Source organism: Haemaphysalis longicornis, unplaced genomic scaffold, assembly GCF_048455015.1.
Source record: "Haemaphysalis longicornis isolate Haplotype H1 unplaced genomic scaffold, Haemaphysalis longicornis Haplotype H1 scaffold_2, whole genome shotgun sequence".
NCBI lineage: Eukaryota > Metazoa > Arthropoda > Arachnida > Ixodida > Ixodidae > Haemaphysalis > Haemaphysalis longicornis.
In genome coordinates this window covers 185,639,150-185,658,609 of record NW_027526295.1, presented here as the reverse complement: position 1 = coordinate 185,658,609, position 19,460 = coordinate 185,639,150, and the positions used below count along the sequence as shown (strand labels likewise).

At 47.6% G+C, this 19,460-nt stretch overlaps 1 protein-coding gene across 3 annotated transcripts in view; it reads left to right on the top strand.

The window, feature by feature from the left end:
- The window catches only part of LOC144169631 (zinc finger protein 532-like), a 54,098-nt gene that overhangs the window by 17,316 nt on the left and 17,322 nt on the right, over nucleotides 1-19,460 (top strand). For 2 of the 3 annotated variants that reach the window (XM_077698886.1, XM_077698888.1), the window contains 6 exons: nucleotides 294-428; nucleotides 7,238-7,447; nucleotides 9,640-9,745; nucleotides 11,193-11,593; nucleotides 12,967-13,065; nucleotides 19,058-19,285. In XM_077698886.1, coding sequence (XP_077555012.1) covers nucleotides 294-428; nucleotides 7,238-7,447; nucleotides 9,640-9,745; nucleotides 11,193-11,593; nucleotides 12,967-13,065; nucleotides 19,058-19,285 — 1,179 coding nt within the window. The remainder of the gene's footprint in view (nucleotides 1-293; nucleotides 429-7,237; nucleotides 7,448-9,639; nucleotides 9,746-11,192; nucleotides 11,594-12,966; nucleotides 13,066-19,057; nucleotides 19,286-19,460) is intronic. The other variant, XM_077698887.1, reaches the window with a different exon arrangement.

Here is a 19,460-nt window from a genome sequence, read left to right as displayed (position 1 = left end):
TATATCAAAAGCCGCTTCTGTTTTAATCAAGAACAGCGGCCGCCAGGCACGGTATATTTCTGAACCAGCCACATCATTGTTTCATATAAGCCAACCTTTCCCTCATTTTAGTGTCCACGTAACTTAGTATTGCTGGTTGCCATAACAAAAAAATGTGGATAGAATAATACGCTGTCTACAAGCGTCTACCAGAGAGTATTCTGTCTTATATTTGTGAATCATTATCGGCAGCTCTTTGACACGTGCCGCTGTACGCTGCGAGTACATTTTGGATTGTGGTTGGTTGGTTGCAGGGCTGCCAGATAGGTGCCAACGTTGCCACACTGTCCGCACTGCCCCCTGGTGAGACGCTAGTTCCCGTGGAGCTCCAGGAAGAAGGCGATGTTAGCCCCCAGCAGACGGACGTGCCAATGACGGTCCTTGAAAAGGCAAGTGGGAAATCCCGAAAACAGCAATTGCTTTCTTCCCCCTAGGTGGTGGTGGGCAAGCCTTGTGCGAGAGAGAGAGAGAGAGAGAGAGAGAGAGAGAGAGAGAGAGAGAGAGAGAGAGAGAGAGAGAGAGAGAGAGAGAGAGAGATGCGTCAATGCTTGTCCAGTCACAAATTTACGGTGGGGTTCAGGACAGCGTACTTCTCTCAGTTCGACGGGAAATGCTGCAAACCAGCTATATCCAGAAAATGGCACGGTAAGAAAGAACTGCTTTGTAGAAACAGATGTTAAAAATTTGGTATGCAGGACAGAATGTTAAAGGTGACCCTATAACGAGGCCGGTTTAAGGCTTTTCTCTTCTTCAAGCCTTGAGGCACCGTGAAAGCTGCAACATTTTGTAGAATGGGACTTCATATTTGGTTAAAACATCAGGTAATCAATTCATTTGTTCTCAGTTCTGCTTTGTTTTTATCAGGCAGTCGTTAAATGTGATCATAGAATCACATCAGGCAGCTATATAAAGGTCATTGGGAGTAAATACACGAGTGCTTTATTCCCAGTAGGCATAGGAAAAGGAAGCTACAGCATCTCCTCACGTTCGCACAATATACAGCAGTTTGCAAAGTGTCGTTTGGCAGTGCACATGAGACATCCATATCCAAACAATAATGGATTAATAAATACACAAACATATCCACAATGTGCTTTTTACTTACAAAAGTAAGGTCCTTAATTTAACGTGTTCCGACAGTGAATCACACTGCGGGTGATCAGAACAACACTTTCAAACTTAACCTATTATAATTGTGTCGGTGCATTGTTATCAGAAATGAAGTACTGATTTGCATTTTTGAGCTTGTTCAATCACGAGCGTGTGTATTGATTACTTACTATGGTTTGATAATGTGTCGTTTTTTGGTGTTGGTGTACAATATTTCTACACAGATTTTAGGTCAAGCTTTTGCTCAGATGTTTTTGTGTGAAGACTGTAAAATTGGATTTAATGTCATGGTCTATCAAAATGACCAGAGAGAACTATGAAGTTGATGCAAAGGTTGTAAGTTCATTAAAAAAATTCAATCAAGCAGCGTGTTTTCTTCACTAAACAGCGGAGTACAGTGTTTTTTTTTTTTTTTTTTTTTTTTTGAGAATGCATTAAATGCCTTTACTTTCCACGGGTGAAAGAATCGACTAAACCGACGAAACCGACGACGACGACGAAATCGTACAGGTGCATCGACGAAAGATGCTTGGAATCTGAAAAACAAGGGACGGGAGGGGGCAATGTGTGGAATTGTAAAGGGCAACCCCCATGCAGCGAAAAACCGGCGAAGAAGTGGCGAACGACACCCGATGGGGGCCTCCCGGCTGTCAGCGTAGTAAAGATGCCTGTTTGCTGACAATACGTCCGAGAAACCCCCTCTCCATGCAGCAAAAAACCAGTGAAAAAGTAGCGAGCGATGCTGTCTGCAATAAAAATGCAGCTGTGCGCTATCAAGGTAGGAAGGCTTGCCGGCTTCTGAACTCCCCTGTGGCAGATTGCCTCTAAACAGGCACTTGTTCGAAGCCGATGCCCAGGCAGCTGCCAGGTGTCATTCACCACTTCTTCACCTGTTCTTCGCTACATGGAGGTTGGTCTCTATGCTTGGCTCAAATGTTTTGTGGCTTTCTAAACTAGTGGCTGGACACGTTTACAAACAGGTGTTATGGGTGTTAAAAAGATGTGTTTCAAGTTCTCTATTGGGAAGAAACTACGATTAGACAGATGGCTTATAGTTTGACTTTGTTGGCCGTGCCAAGCACTGACATTGACACTAATGAATGCCCACTGATGTCACTGTATATTGAAATGCTTCTACGAGGAATGCAGAGATAAGGAAGGAGAACCGTTGTCTGTGTCCTCTTGATTGCATTTGTTCATCTTGCTTGTAATACTGTTCAGATATGGGGTCTTACAAACTAGTTTGGCTCACCCATTCTTAGGGCTTTGATAAATGAATGCATGCCACCACTTCCTTCTAGCATGCATAGGGTACATGCACGAAATGTGTTGGGTTGAAGCATTTGTAGGCTGTGACAGTACCAACGTAGAGCCAAATTATTCTATGTGTGCTAAAGGAATATAAAATAGTGCATGCCGAAAGCATGGTCCTATAAGTGCAAGGCTGAACAATATTGAATTATCACTGAGAGTGAGGATCACCACAAAGACATTCGAAATGTTTGGCGAGTAATTAGGCTTTGTAGAAATGCAGCTTTCACATCGCCTGATATCAATTCAAAGTGCACACAGTGTAATTGGAAGGAGGTCTGTGACATTACATTTGGCGCCTTAAATAGTGGTTGATCGCAGTCAGGAGGTCTTAGAAAATGCAGATTTGATGGTATTGGATTCAGCTGTCAAATTCAAAGCTTGATCGCAGTCAGGAGGTCTTAGAAAATGCAGATTTGATGGTATTGGATTCAGCTGTCTAATTCAAAGCTTGTGACTAATCTGATTTCTTTAGTGACCGTATTATTGTTGGAAGTGCCAAGAACAGCAGTTTTGTAAGGCCATCTTGGGGTGCTTCTGGAACAATTGTGATGCACCCGGGTAATGGAAGCTACTTCGATTTCCTCAAGCTGAAGGTGTTACTTGTTCTTAATTCTTTGAGGGTAAAATTTTTTCGGAAAATGCGACCCCCCAGGGTCGATTTTTTTTTATTGCTGATTTAAATTCTTCGGATGAATCTATTTTGAGAAAAAATTATAGTAATTTTTTTAGGGTGACCATAAAGTGACAAAAAAATCGTTTATGTTGTTACATGTATGTGGTTTATTCATGGGTAACAGAAGAAAAATTCTAAATAAAAACGAGAGAGTAACAAGCCGGCACCTTTTGAGTGAATCAAAATCAGATAGACATCAGTTTCGCGGGTGCAAAAAGCGGGAAGCGCCCGGAGGACGATACCAAAACCAGCTGCGGCACGTGTGAGGGCGAGCGCGGCCGGATGCGGGAGCAATAGACGGCGCACCGCTCATAAAATACGCAAAAAAGGAAAAAAAAAAGCCTCATCAGTTTCGCAGGTGACCTTGGTCTGTGGCAGGCGCAAGAAGCGAGAGGCGCCCGGGTGCCTGGTGGGCGATACCAGAGTCCTTCAATGCTTTACTGGTCACGAAACTGCTCCGTAACTCAATGGGAGAGCTTCATATGCTGCCTTTGGCCGCCGCGCGGTGGCGCCACCCTCTCACTGAGGTCACTCCTCCGGCGGCGTTGCGCTGGCTGCAACGGCGGAGCCGCGGCGAGTTGTGTTTGTTTTGTGCGGGAAAAAAATGTAACGTGCATCTCGCGCTGTTGTGATGCGACTTAAGTAGTGCAATGACGATGCCGAACATGTGTTGCGACCCGAGATGTCGTTCCTTGTACAACGATACCACAGAAAATGTTTTCTTGTTCTGTTGACCGAGCGACGGGGAGCTGCGTGAGAAATGGAGGCGCGCCATTCCAAGGCAAGCAACGGGAGATTTCAGCTTCGATTATAAGTGTGTGACAGTGTGTGGAAATGCACTGTGTGTGACAATGGAAAAAGCAATGTACCCTTTTGAGAGCAACGTGGACCTAGAATTGTACAAGGCTAACTTAAAATCGGATTTTTGTCATATCAGTCAGGTTGTAGCGGTGCTTCATACCTGTTTGCAAACTTGTACTACCTTGCGCTCAGGCTCGCGTGTAAAAAGGATTTGGGACGTCCTTGTGCTTTTACTTTTCATATTTCCGCGAATTATCCCTTAGGGTTCGTTTTGTTTGTTTTGTAATCGCGCGTGGCCGATTCCGGTTTCTTATCTGGCGTTTCAACCAGAGCGCCCGTTTGCTCTTTTTGTCGTACGTCCCGTCGGGCAATGTTGTTTGATATGAAAAGTGTGCCACCTTGTCGCTAACTTGATTTTTTGTTTCTTCGACAATGTTCTTAATCTTATTTCCATGGTGTAAGGTCCACTTATGAGATTAGCGGCCAGGCGCCCGGGCTGCGCGTGGGAACCCGCCGCCCTGTCTGACGATGTAGCACTGCCAACACTGCAGAGCAGTCGACTCCAATTCGTCACGGCGCGCACGGGAGACGGATCGTCTGGCCCACCGCATACCACAGGGCTAATCCCCCATTGAGAAAACAGACGGCGCCGCCGGATTCCAGGAACCACCGTCAGCGTGGTGGCTCAGTGGCTAAGGCGTTGCGCTGCTGAGCACGAGGTCGCGGGTTCGATTCCCGGCCGCGGTGGCCGCTTTTCTGATGGAGGCGAAAAGCAAAAACGCCCGTGTGTACGAGATTTCGGCGCACGATAAGATCCCCAGGTGGTCAAAATTAATCCGGAGCCCTCCACTACGGCGCGCCTCATCGTCTGCGTTGCGTCGGCGCGTTAAACCCTACAAATCAATCAATCAATTCGGCCGCCGTCTCCAAGAACTTTAACACCATCGCCCAGCCAGCCTCCTGCCAAATCAACCGGAGCCCGGGCGATTGGGTTCCTGATCGACACCGGACTTCGGGGAAACGATCTTTACTCATTGATTTGAAATTAATAACTTTCCGATAGTAATGCATGCATAGCAAACACCGCGCCACTCACTTTATCGACGTTCATCTGTGCACGTCACACTGCGGACTGCTTCTTCGACGTTTGTGTTTCATGCTAGCCTTTGTAGAGCAGGAGCTCGCTAGCTCGCTGCGTTCAGAAAAGCTTTGCGTCGTTCTTGGCTTCGTAGCAATATTCTGTTTCCTCCGTATGCTGCACATCGCAGCGCGAAAAAAATAAATTTTTCTACCCTGGACCACGCTCTTTTGTCTCCCTTCGTAACATTGAAATTTTTTGTTGCGTGTGATAAAATCAGTTTTATTGTTCTTTTTTCGCTTCCCGTTTTTGCGAGGATTGCAAAGGGTGGAAACAGAAAGACACATGGTGCAACATATATATCTCTTCGCGTTTTGATCCTTCGCGTTGCTGCAGCGTTTTTAGATGTTCTCAAGTGTGTACCCACTCATCGAAACGACAATACTAATGGGCTATCTCTTTCAGCGTTCTGTGCATTCCAGAGATATCAATGGATTCATTAAGCGTAGTCTGAACGACGCGTACTTGGTTTCTTTCAGTTTTTTTTTATTATCGATAGGCCCGCAGCAGTCCGTGGCTACGCAGATACCGTATGTGTGGTATTTACAACTTTTTCTATAAGAAAAGAAGCAATAGAGATTTAAAAATCCGTCAACACGACGGCGCAGCGCTTGTGCCAGGGCACGCAGAAGCCGTTGCCGTTCGCGGCCGAAGTCTACGGTAATTTCTTCGAAAAGTAAAACCCCATTGAAGGCAAGTGATATACACAATGACTGGACTATTTTTCGCTAGCTACTACGAAAAAAACACACTTAATCAGCGCACCGACACTAAAAGCAGCGAGCGTTTGCACGCCAAGAGCTGGCCAAGACGCCGCACGCGCGGCGGCTGGATGACCTTCGTGCGGCGGTGGCGCCTGTAGTGGCGCGCACGGTCCCTATATGAAACGAGCGCCGAAGTTTCGTGACCAGTAAAACATTGAAGGACTCTGGCGATACCCAGGGCGCCCCCTCGTTAGCGGATGCGCAAACGATGGCCGGCACGCTGCTGAAGTAAATCATAAAAAAATAAAAAGAAGAGACATAGGTGCAAGAAAAAAATTTGACGTATTTCCAATGTGTGGCAGCACATGCCAAGCAAGAGAAGTTAGCGAAAAAGGCGTGCTCTTTAAAGATACAAGCAATGCCGTACATGTACGTCATTGACCATTTTGAAAGTGTTTGCCGATGCCGTACGTGTACGGCCGTGACCCTTAAAGGGTTAAATGATTTTTGTGATGCCTAAATCATCACATAAAAGGAAGAAATAGAAGAAGCTAAGACACACCTGAATTGCGAGGGGAACAGGTTGTGGTTGTGTTTCGCCATAGAAAATTTGGTCCGTCCATTTTGAGTTCAGCTTTATTAAACTGTCCAGATATCTATCAAGGCGTTCGACGCATGTGTAATGCTGTTGCTGGAAAGTATTTCTAGGCGTTCAAGTGCCTTGTTCGTTAAGTTGTTAGTGCCGGCTTGTCCCGTTGTTTTCTTCTGTGTCCAACGCTGGTTTTTCATTCGTTCCAGATATCTAGCTGAGTTAATCTCAACTGTCATCTGGGAGCAAGTTGACATACGATTTCATGAAAGTGAAGAAATAGCAGTCAATGAGTTAATATTTCTCTGTTCAGACAACTGAGAAATATTAATGAGGGAGAAAATTCGTTGCTGTGTTCACAACCAGCCTCTGCGGACAAATCTGCCTGAGAAATGTTAGTGCACGGAAGAAATTTGGCAGGCAGTAGCTTGAATGTGTCGTGGTTTACCCAGCTCTTGCCGCCTTCTTCTGTGGCAAGGGCATGGGCTTGTGGAAAACCTGTGGCAATTAGTTTGAAAATCAAACCCAGCAAGCCAAAGGCTTCATTCCTGGCATTCTGTTTGGTTGTTGGCTGTTGCAGCAGCACAAAAAAACCAAATTGATCTCCATTGACTCCGCTAACGTGAATGATGCTGTTCTTAGCGTCACCTGCATCAGTGTCGTCTGCCCTAACAACACAGGGGTACATTTGGGTGGGGTGCACTGGTGTAGTGGCTTAATCCTAGGACAACATAAGTTATTGTTTGCCGAAATGCATTGTACATAGTGCCGAACCGAAAGTGCCACGAAAGCTTCACCAATGTGCCCCCCCTTCTTGAGGTGAGCGGGAGCTTTGGGGGTGCCTCCAACGCTGCCCTTTTCCCCCGCAGGTGTTGCAGAGTGTCGTCTGCTCAGAGTGCTACACCAACCTGGACGACGACGGCTTCCGGGAGGACCACTTCCAACCCTCACGGGGGAACCTGCTCCGTTGCAGCAGCTGCCCCATGCTGTGCACGTCAGAGTGCGCCCTTCGGGCACACCGCCGGCTACACGCGCAGCGCCGCCCCTACGTCTGCCCCGAATGCGGCCTTCGCTGCGAGGTGATGCTTCACGGGGCATTTCAGGGGTGTGGGGGATCATGCCTAAGAACTGCTACTCACCTTGATGCACCTTGGAGCACTTTAGGGGCTCGCCTTATCGTCATAACTCGTTCGCTGGACCCAAGTAGAGCCACACGGCCTTCCGTCGTGGCGGCTGTCATCGCGGCGTAACCCAGAGGCTTCAAAAACCAAGCGGTTTAGATAGTCATGAGCGTTCAAAACTCGTGAACCGCTGGCGCTTGTCCTACATCTCCCCGTCGTTTAGCACAAAGAAAATTGTAGTCACATTGGAGGCATAAAAATATACGTAATTAACTGGAAGTGCCCGCATTTGTTTAGTTAGGAATACTCGTTCGGTTGGTTTTTACGATAGTAAGCGAAAAAAAGTGGCAATGCAACGCCGTCGCGTGCGGGAGGAAAAGCAAGCACAAAAATAACAGAACTCCCGCTGGCACAGTCAGGCAGGGGGCGCGCAAGCACTGCGAAGGCGGGAAATTTGAAATGCGTTAAGTAGTAGCAGTGAGCAGATAACGACGCTGCAGCCCATTAATTATAACGAATCATTGCTGTGCACTTCCGACAGCTTTCAAATCGAATGGAACAGCTTCAAGTTTTCTGTACCCAAGGTGGCCGAATTACTGTGTTTACTCAATTATATCGTGCCCACTGATTCTATCACACCCGATCTTCGCGACCAAAAAAATCTCTTGCTTGTAACGGCGTGAGATTCCCGCAGATGAAAACAATGTGCTAAACTTTTCGTATTTTGAGATGGGAACAAGCTGTTTATTCACCTGACTTTAATTTGCTGTCACTCTCTGACAGCGCCTTGTCACTCTTCGACCACACCATCTGTCTTCAGTGCCATCCGTGCCGTTATAAATTCCATGTTTTTTGGATGCTCTCACAGCCACAGTTGGCGGAATCGCAAGCCCAGGTTTAACCATTCACCCGGCTTCTATTTGGCTCTTCTTTCCACACATAGAATAAGTTTACACCTAGAGGTATTTTCAAAAAATGGCAGCACAGCACTTGATTGCAAATGGCTCCTGGGACGCTGAAAGTGTTGAGAAAATGCACCGTCATGGTTTCCAGCAACAAGTAAGCTTCTGCTGTCGACGGTGGGCAGTTACGGAGCAGCCGAACTTTGTACCCAGTTACAACGCATGCACGGATGTAAGACCTATTTACTCTGAAAAAAGAAGATGCTTGCTAGAATTGGGTAAACACGGTGTTTGGTGACACTGTGGCATGTGGTGTACAGCGGCTTAATCGACTTCTGAGCCTTGGCAGGTATCTGTCCGGGACAAAACACAAAAACACCTGAGGTGTGCAAGTATTGGAAAGTTTAAGTGCTTTGTGAATACTGTTTGCTGTTCGATTCGATTTGCAGCGCAGTTTTACTTTTGGAAGTATTTGAGTATTCGAAATTTATGTTTCGTGAGGAAAAATTGGCTCTGCCTCATGACATGCACCTTTTTGAGCTTTAATGTCTGGCCTGTTCCTTCGGATTGGTCTTTTTGCAGGATGCCACTGCTGGGCAAAAAACCCCATAAAACTCATTAACCTTGCATTAAACAAGTGTGAAATGACTTCCGGTGTATGCATGTGTGGTTTATGGACGAATAGAGCCTGGCCGATTGGGGCTTGTTGTGTGAGGAGCCAAGAGTTAACTATCCTTGTAACGAGATATGTGGGGATACCAACCGGTACCTTGCCTACCAAGCACTTCTTACTACTGGTAGTGTAGTAGAGTTACCTGTTCTGCTACTAGTATTCAATGCACAGCCAGTACCGTGCCTACCAAGCACTTCTTACTACCGGTAGTGTAGCCAATGCATGTTGTGCCAAGAGTTTTGTTTGGCCCATACTCGCAGTACGCACATAGCACATGCCCACTATGCTGAGAATGGATAGAACAACTGCGTACCGTGTGCCGTGTAAGCCAACTTGCTTGCTACTTTGCTCGCTTGTTCATGAAGTTAATTTTTGCATTTCGTGAACTTTGCACTTCCTCAAGGAAAAATCAACTGTCTCGTCATTTGTCACAGTTTGGAGTGACATACAGAAAGTATACCAGCTGTTCCATTGTAATGATGTCATAGGGGCTTGCTTGTTGAAAGGCATATCGGTTGTGTTGAACAATAGTTCGTGGTGCTCATAGCGGGCTGTTGTCTCACTTGTTGTTGCAGGAGGAATGGAATGTGTTCCACCAGCACGTGAGCCGCTATTGCCATCACTTTGAGCGGATTGTGGGCTACCACTGCCAGCTATGCCCGGCCCTCTTGCTTGACAAAGGTCTGTTCCGTGTGTTCGTCTAGTAGGAGCTGCTGTGTTTCCTTTAGGACAGTGTTAGGGAGGAAGAAATAAAGGAAGAGCAGTCTCATGCTAACCAAGGGGAATTACATTTACCAGCATTTAACCTGACTCGGGTATCCGCGCTTGAAGCATGCGTGCACTTGTTGCTGTGCTTATGAACCTATAGGTTCCAAGACTGGAAAGGCTGCCAGGGAAACCTTTTCAGCATGCATTGTTCATTAGGAGTGCACAGTGTTTACTGATCTGAGCAGATTTCTTTCTCATGCTCCTTAGTTCAGTTTTTGTTTTTGTGTAGAAGGATGGTGTTGTATATGCTGAAAGAAAACAGAGCCTTCTTTGCTATTCACAATCTAATCACCAGTCAGTCAATGAAGAACGAAGTGTGGAGGGGGGTGCAAGCAAGGCAGCTTTCGAAGGAGGTTGTCAAGAAGTTGGTCTGACAGGCTATTTGATGGTTTGACCGGGTGGCAGAGCAAGCAGTGGAATTGGGAGTTCATTCCTGTTTTAAATGAATTTGTGAGGACATCGGAAGTGGTTGCAGTTAATGGGCTTGTAATTTCGGTCACCACCTGCTCATGATAACATGTTATTAATGCCCCTAAAGAGACAAATCATGACCTCACTTCCCGTTCTGATAGGTGACAGAGAACATTGCTGTTCCTTGTGAGAACTGCTTCTCAAAGGGGACCACAGGTTGTTGTCATTGTATTTCATTTTCTGTCATCCACTGGTTTCCCATGAAGGGGGAATGTGATCCCGTTCCTTGTTCCACCTTTGTGAGTAAAGTAAAGAGCAGGATCCAGACCATGCTGAGAGGGCTGCTCCTCATGTAGGGAACAGTAGGTCATGATAATGATGGTTGGTGATATGGGAGCCGCATACAAATGGGCAGATTTTTGCTTGAAGCTAGGCGTAATTTTGTGGTAACAGCTGGCAGGCCTTGCAACTATCCGGCTGGCCATGTAAGGAGGGGGCTGTATTGCTAGCACAGGCCTTGTATGCGCCAGGCATGTGTAGCAGTAGTAGGCCGCATAGGAGGCAGGCCACATAGCAGGCATGTCATATAGCAAGCAGGCCACATAGGAGGCATGCAAAGTAGCAACATCAGCCCCCATTCGCGCTTGTCTCTGATCAACATAACAGGCGAGCTGCACAAGAGGCAGGCCAGATAACAGGCAGGCCACATAACAGGCAGGCCACATAGAAGGCATGCAAAGTATCAGTGTCGACCCCCGTTTGCACCTGTCTCTGATCAATATAACAGGCAAGCTGCACAAGAGGTAGGCCACACAGGAGACGGGCCACATAACAGGCAGGCCACATAGCAAGCAGGCCACATAGGAGGCATTTGAAGTACCTACGCTGGCTTCCGTTTGCACTTGTCTCTGATGAACTCCTCCCCCCCTTGCCGTTCTTGATCCATCAGCCGAGCTGGCGGGCCATGTGGTGGACACGCACAGCAGCGCGCTGCACAAGTGCCAGGCGTGCCCGATGGCCTTTGTGACGCTGGAGAGCTTCCAGCTGCACCGCAGCGCTTCCCACCCGAAGCTGCGCCCCCAGTGCTGGCTCATCCTCAAGTGCCCCCTGTGCGAGGCGGTGTTTGCCTCGTCCGAGCTGCTGGCCACCCACGCCCAGTCGTGCCACCTGGACCAGTGCGGCCGCTCCCTGTTCAAGTGCGCCACCTGCGACTCCCTGCAGCCCACCCGGGCCGACCTGGTGGCACACGTGCGCAAGCTGCACCCGGACATGCACCTGCAACACCCCTGGGGCTGCCGCGAGGACCGCAAGGCTGCCGTGCCGACCACAGGGGGCACCACCGCCAAGAAGGTGGGTTCCCGTTGTCCCCCTTTCTCTACGCCATGCGGGTCGAGGGAAAGAAAAATGAAAGTGTCGGCAAAAAATTGGCGGATCCCACATAGACGTGGGAATCGACATAATGCGAAGCTTTCATTGTGACGTACGTGGGTTAAACTGAACTACCGTGTGACATTTTTTCTTAGTGTTATTGTGCTTGGCGCACTGACTGATTTTTCAGATTGGTGGGCCATGGCAAGCGAGTTGAGAAGTACGAGACGTAACCAGAAACAGTCAGCGCCTTCACTTCCCAGTCAAACACACCACCACCATCTCTAAGCGCAGGGAACGTCATGCGTGCAGGAACAGGGGCTTCCCAGGCACCACGCGAGTCGCTTACCAGGCCCCACATGCTCAATAACCAGAGGCCAGCCAGCGTTGTCGGGTGTAAGATAAAACTCGGGCACATAAAGCCAGAGAGCAGCAGCAGCAGCTTCCTGTAACCTGGCTGACGAGCCAAAGAAAGCTTTTCTTCAATAACTTCTAGAAATTCCTGGGTGGGAATGGCATCACTTGTTAATTTGGTTGGCCTTTGCTGTGCGGTAATTGCTCATTTTCACCTGTGGACTTTGGGGTTTGCTTTGCTTATGTGGAGGAAGGTCCAGCATTAATTATGCCTTCTAACACGCCCTCATTGCATAGTCTATGGTGTGCGCTGTCAACTCTCGAAATCCAGTGACGGGAGAAGACAAAGCTATGTTCTCCGGTGCTTGCAGTGCAACCACTGTTCGATATAAAAAATTCAAGCAAACGCCTTGTTTTACGGAATGCCGTCATGAGTTCGCTTAACACTGCTGTCTACCGGACATGAAGCGAGGCTTGTTATCTGATCCCCTTTGACTCTGTGTGTGAGGTTTACCCTTTGAATGATGATAATGTGGTGGCTAAGGCATTGCGCTGCTGAGCCCGAGGTCGCGGGTTCAATCCCCGGCTGCGGCGGCCGCTTTTCTGATGGAGGCAAAAAGCAAAAACCCCCGTGTGTACGAGATTTCAGCGCACTTAATTAAAGATCCCCAGGTGGTCAAAATTAATCCGGAGCCCTCCACTACGGCGCGCCTCTTCGTCTGCGTTGTGTCGGCGCATTAAACCCTACAATCAATTGATGATAATGTGGCATACTCGCTGGAGCCGAAGGTATGCAACACCGCATATTGTAAATTTCTAGATATAGTACAAGAACTGTGTTCTGGTTCAGAGTAGGTTCTAGTGCACAGTAAGGCCTAATGTAGTAGATAAATAGATTACACTTAATTGTCAGGGGGCTGGCCGTCTGTGCCAGCCCCCTGAGAAACGGCTTTTCTGGCTGCTTTAAACCTGTTACAAAAAGCAATCTGGCCTGCTCCCAGGACTACTTCCAAACCCATGTACCCTGTTCCACCCCTGCTCGTGACGACTTTAGGATTGCGGTGTGTGGAGGCAAGATTCAAACGGAAGCAAAGCATAAGGTTTGTGCTGGCAAGTTGTGCTGCTTGAGGCACTGCGGTACTGTTCAAAATGGGAATCACTAGTTGGTTTGTAATTTTTTAATTTCCAGGTACTGTTGGCCAGTTGGGTTGTTGCAGGGGTGAGGTAGAAATCTGACATAACAACCGTCATGTCAAGCATAAAGAAGAAATGTATAGCAGATACAAAAAAGAATATATCACTAAACTACATTCTACAATCTTACATGCTACATCACATACATCACGAAATATACTTCACAATAGTACATCCTACAACGTACATGAGACAAGTTACAGCAGATACATTCAACTTTATAACAGAACAGAAAAACAATCAAGCGTTCATAAAGATTCACTTTGAAAATATCTTGTAACTTTGTTTTCAAAATTTTCTGCAGTTTGAGAATCACATACAGTAAAATCTCGATACGAATCTCGATGATACGAATCTCGCGGGACCACGAAAAGTATTCGTATCACCCGAAATTCGTATGAACCAACACAGACCAAAAAATTGAGCACTAAAAAATTTGCACGTGATTCGTGCGCGTCGGCGCTGCGCGCGCTATATTTTCACGCCCGCACGATTCCGCGCCCGCGGCCGCCTGTCTCGGTCAGAGAAATGGCGCGCGTGGCAGTGGGAGGAGCCTGACGACTCGCGCCAAGTAGCGTCACTGAATAAACGTTATTTAGTGGCTCTGCGCCAATGGCAGGCGCGAGCCTCATGGCGGCAGTTTCGAAGTGCTCGAGACAGCCGGCTGGCTCCGCCGGAGATGTTTAGGCTTAGCACCCCGGGCAAATATTTCATGGGTGTTTTCACTAGCGGCGCGGATGATGTTTTATAGCACCTTTTTCGCACGCATTATTAGCTCATTTACCGCGCAAGATACTTCATGTGTGCTTTGAGCGGCATTTTAAAGAGCGGTTTGAAGCGGTTGCTCGAGCGTCCCGAACCACTTCGTGACCGAAGCCGCCGCCATGTTGCCGCGGCTGGCCGCGCCCCGCGTAGCATGCGGGTGGTTTCGTGGTACATTTTCACAAGCAGAAAAGAAAACCCCAGCCTTTCCTGTAGAACGAGCGACAGAGAGGGGAGAGAGAGCCCGTACGTCACCGTCGCTTGCTCGCACAGCAGTCGGGCACCTCGTCGGCTCGTTCGTATCATCCGTCGGGCAGCACAGGTCCGTTCGTAAGAACTGAAATTTTTCCCATTGCAAACAATGCGATTTCGCCGGGACTTATCAGAAATTCGTATCATCCCGAAATTCGTATCACCCAGAATCATATCATCGAGATTCCACTGTATAATTAGGCACGGCTTATAAGCTTGCCGAACTAGCTATTTGCGCTTGTACAGTGGTAGGAATGGTGGGGTATACAGTTGAACCTCGATATAACGAACCTCAATTTAACGAAATTCGCGATATAACGAATTTTTTCAAGTTTTCTAACAAAATTTTGCTAAATGCATGTATTTTTGTCTCGATTTTACGAAGTAATTTTGTGCGGCGCTTTCGATTTAACGAAGTCACGGCAAGAAAGGAAGAACGAAATTCCGGTCGAGGCACGTTTCATTTTGCCTCTCAGGCCCTACATTGAAAAAATTCAGTGCTCAAATTGACTCTTGAAGGCTCAAATGAAAGAAAAGCGGTGAAATCTACGGTTAACAACAATTAAAAGCGAAGAACGAAGCTGCACAAACCGCTAGCGGTCATAGACGGTTTAATAGTGCGGCCACTATTTTGACGTCTCCATCGTTGCCTACGCCAGCGCCCTCTATGCTTAGGCTACCGAAGCCTATTTCAAGCTTTTTTTATCAACGCGTCATTGCTCACGGTGCTGCTGCTCTAGGTTGTGCTCGCTGATAACCAAATTAATATTTTGTTCGTGCATCGTTAGGTGAGTTTTGTAAGCAGCATGAGCACTCCAAGAGAAAGAAAAGTGTTCCGAACAAGAGCCTGAGGAAGTTCGGTGAAACTGACAGCCACCGAAGTGTGATGGATGCCATCGATGTTCTGCGGAGGCACGCAGGTGCACACGAATTTTAAGACCTTGTTAGCGCTGTCAGCATACGACCGTCACGTAAAGCCCGCCCTGGTCAAGAAACGCCAAGCACTGCTTACGGACGCCAAGCACTGCTTACGGACTTCTTCACTACGGCTTGAACATCGAGTGCTGGTGGCAATAAATTGCTCTCTTTGAACGTGGTCATCTTCGTTTCACCAGCGTTCATTAGACAGCTGCGGTGCGGAGAAATCAGTTTCGTAAGGGCTCAGTGGGCATAAAAGTAATTGCTTAATCGAATTTGGCCGGAAGAATTTTATTTAATGTAAGCTTTCCGCTTTCCGGAGCACGTAAGCGCTGCTCCACACAGTGAAGCGGTCCGCGTGTACTCCGCTGAACTCGCAATCATGGCTTTATCTCGAGTGTTGTGGTTGCATCACGCGCCTATACTGCAGAGCCTTTGTACATGAAAAAAGTCTTTCGAAAGTTTCATAGCAGCCTTCCGCTGTTGGCCCGCCGCGCCTAGGCCCCTAAGCCTACCACTGAATAGACGAAAAGAGGCGTAACTTCGAACGAGCACCTCGGCGGGGTGAAGTTCACGGGACATGGACGCGGGCGCGGGTTCAATTGACTATAACAGCGGCATTTAGTAGTGACCGAAATGAAAAAACAAAAAGTGGAAACCTAGTCTGCTATCATATTTAATGAGGCGTTGCGGAAAAAGCACCGGTTTTACGATGACACATGAACTACCGTCGGCTATCCGAATTCCATTGCCCAAGTGTTGAAACTCTTAATTCACACAATTTTCGCGGCCAGTTTTAGTACAAATTTTGCTTTAATTGGAGAGGTAACTACATAGCAGTTGTTGCCTGGCGAGGGCCAAAGTGTTAAAACCCCAATAACTGGTTAAATGAACTGTAAAATCGAAACCTCGATTTTACGAAATTCTCGATTTAACGAAATTTGCGGCCCCAAGTACGACTTCGTTATATCGAGGTTTAACTGTACAATGAAAGTTACGAAAATACACGTAAACATTGAAGTGGCGATGCACACTGCTGTTGGTGTTGGGCGCACTATGCTTATTTATTGCACACCTGGCCGCCGCTTTGGGGTTGTCTCACACGACACAGGCCGACTAGCGTAAGTGACGTTGTCTTACGTGACCCTGTTTGTCGAGGATAGCCCATGTTTCATGAAAAGATTACTTTCTACAGTAACAAAAACAAGCCAGGTGCAAGTACCTTCAGAAAGAAAGCAACGGCGGGCAATGGTGTGTGGATGAGTGTGGTAGCGCCATCTGGGAAAACTGACGGCAAGCAAGGCTGCAGAGCCGAATGACTCAGTGGTAGTTCGTTTGAATATGCGCACTTATGACTTCACTGCTGACATCACGAAAACACACGATTTGGCGGGAGAATCAAAATTTTAACCTAAATTTATTGATTTCTCTGAATACGGCATCGTTTGCTGCCGGACAAGCGCTGGGGGCACTATAAAATGCGAAATCTTTCGAATAAAACAAACTTGTATTTTGTCTGCATGGCCCCTTCAAGCAGGATTCACATGATTGCTGAGGAGGCTGCAGGAGGTGGAGGGATATGCGATGTTGCGGAACGTCACTAGATGATCCAGCTTAATGGCACATCCACACGTGCAGAGAAATTAGTAGATGACAGCCTAGAGAGAGTGAGGCGATTCTCGATTCTACCACCGCCTCACAGCAGGCCACCAGAAAGTGACGACGAATGGTGCTGCGGGGAAGCTCTCCAGACATAGCTCCAAAACCCCACTGGTCCAGCCGGAATCCGAGTGAAAAAAATAAGGCGGCTTTTCTGGCGCGGACTAGCCACGCTGAGAGGCGGGGCTTAAAACTGGTCATATGAGCACGCTCTGTGGTTTAGAAAGAAAGGCTTTCTCCGTCGTGAGATTTGGCTTTTACCACTGACACAGAGGCATTCTTGCGGACAGAATCAAATTACCTGGACCTCACTGCTTACAGCAGAGTGGGGCAGAAACATGTTGCCTGCAACCATGGTTTCGTTGCATGTTTGAGCATGTTATGGAAAAATGGCGAGGGATCTCAAAGCTTTTTGAGCATGAGGCGTACTTTCCAAAATTATTCAAGATGCAGCGAGGTCTATTGAAAATATCAGCTCTTTGTGGGCTGTGTCACCTACGACAGTGTGACTTAACAGGATTATTTGGAAAGTTTTCAAAATTGGTGGCGAGCTCAGCCAAATGCTGTATAAACCGGTGTAGGTCGTGTTTTTTTTCTTTTTCAAAAAAAATCCGCACGAAAGTCACCCCTCGTCTTGTATAGCGGTCATTAGCAGAATGTAAATTGCTGCCTGGCTACAAGGTGCAAGCGTTTGCGTAGTGAGCGTAGTCCGTCGCCATCGCCCTTTGTGTCGGACTGCTCTCTCGCTCTATCAGGCCTTTATTTGCTTTTGGCTTTTCTCTAGTTTTTCGTCTTTTACTCGTCTTGTGTGTGTGTGCGCGTGCATTTCTGTACGTGTCTGCTCTGAGATGAGTGGCGGAAGTTGACGCCAGTGTACCGCTGCGTTTAAGCTGAAGGCGATTGAGTTCGCCGAGCAGAATGGGAATACGGAGAAAGTGTGTGGTACTGGTGGAGCCAGAAAGCTAAGCTGTGTGCATGCAACCGTCGTAGCGTGGACGTCAAGCGGTGCACCCCGAGTTGGAGAACAAACTTCGGAACTTCGTTCGGTAACTTCGCTCACGATCGCTGCCAGTTACGGTGGAGGCCATCCACTACAAAGTGGTCGAATTCGCTTGCCAAAAGCGATCTCTCTAGGGAGGAGTTCAAGGGTTCAAGGTCGTGGGTCCGCCGTTTTATGAAGTGGAAGGGATTTGTCGTTGGCAGACGTCGATCTGCCAGAAACTGCCGGACGCGTAGGAAGAGAAGCTGATCAACTTTCAGCGATATGTGGTTTGTCTGCGGGAGAAAAAAACCTTTCTCCGACCTCAATGTGATTCCGGGAGTGACCTCCACCCTTCAGCCATTGGATGTTGTCCTGAACACGGCATTTAAAAACCGGCTCCGCGAACTGTACAATGAGTGGATAGCCAGCGACAACGAAAAGACACCTGTGGGCCATCTGCGAAGACCATCCCTCGCGACCGTGTCAAGCTGAGTGTCCTCCTCTTGGCAGTCGCTACCCGACGACATGGTAGCACGAGCGTTTAGAAAGTGCTTTATTAGCAACGCGCTTGACAGCTCTGAAGATGACGCTCTGTGGGATGCTGACAGTGAGAAGCAGTCATCCTCGGACGACTCTGACAGCTCGGATGAGTGACTTCAGCAGACATAGTGAGTGGCAGTGATGGACGGGCGTCGAAAATAAATATAGACATTGTGTGTGCGCTTCTTTGCCGAATTATTATTATTTTTTTTTTGTTAACTTTTCCCACCTCAAGGTGCAGGGGGTCGACCTATATTCCAGCTTATACGGTAGCGTGTAAAAGCAAGCATTGATTGAATCGAAGCTGGCAGTTTTATTTTGTGTTGTACTCTCCTCTCCGTGAAGTGTTCTTGCAACTCAATATCTGCCAAGGAGCCCTTGGTTAGATTGTAAAAGCAGTAGCGAATATGTGGGGGGAAGCGTGAAAATATGATGCTGTGAGCACAGTGACCCTCAAAGCTTTGCCTCACATAACAATAGACTTTTTTGGCCAAATGGATTCGATGGAATTGGATTCTTTAGGGATAAATGTTGGAGGGCCTCTGCTTTAACAAAACGTGGGAGATATATATATATTGTAGTGGGCTTCGGTTTTCCCGCAGCCACAATGGGGCAACAGCAATGGTTGCGGCAAGCTGTCGCATAACCAGATCATGTTATCCAGAGTTTTCTTCTGACACATTTCTGAAAACCTTTTGTACCGTACCAACTGACGTGCCATTATATTCTGCGACCACGTTTGGCTGAAGTGCTGGTGCCTTATTTTCCGGTCCTTGTCTCTGCAGAGGCCTGCAAAGGGAGAGGTCATCAACCTGGACGATGACGAAACACCTGAAGCCAACAAAGCGGGGGATGGTGCGGGGCCGTCTTCGTCCAAGGCGACGCAGCCCAAGAGGAAGAACCCGGGCAGCCCAGCTCCTTCTCCGGCTGCACCCAAAAGTGCCACTCAGAAAGGCACGCCGGGCACCTTGAAGAATGCAGAAGCTCGTCAGGCTGCCAGCAATAGTGCAAAGGTGAGGTTCCCACTGTGTTTATACACAGACCATTTGAATGCAAGTGTTCTCTTGCTTTAGCGCCTGCTATAAAATTTGCTGCTTTTCTTACAGCAGCAAATTTTTTAAAAGCTTTTAAAAAAGCTTTTAACAGCCATCAAACCGGTTAGAAGAATCTGTATAGCTTTAAAAAAAA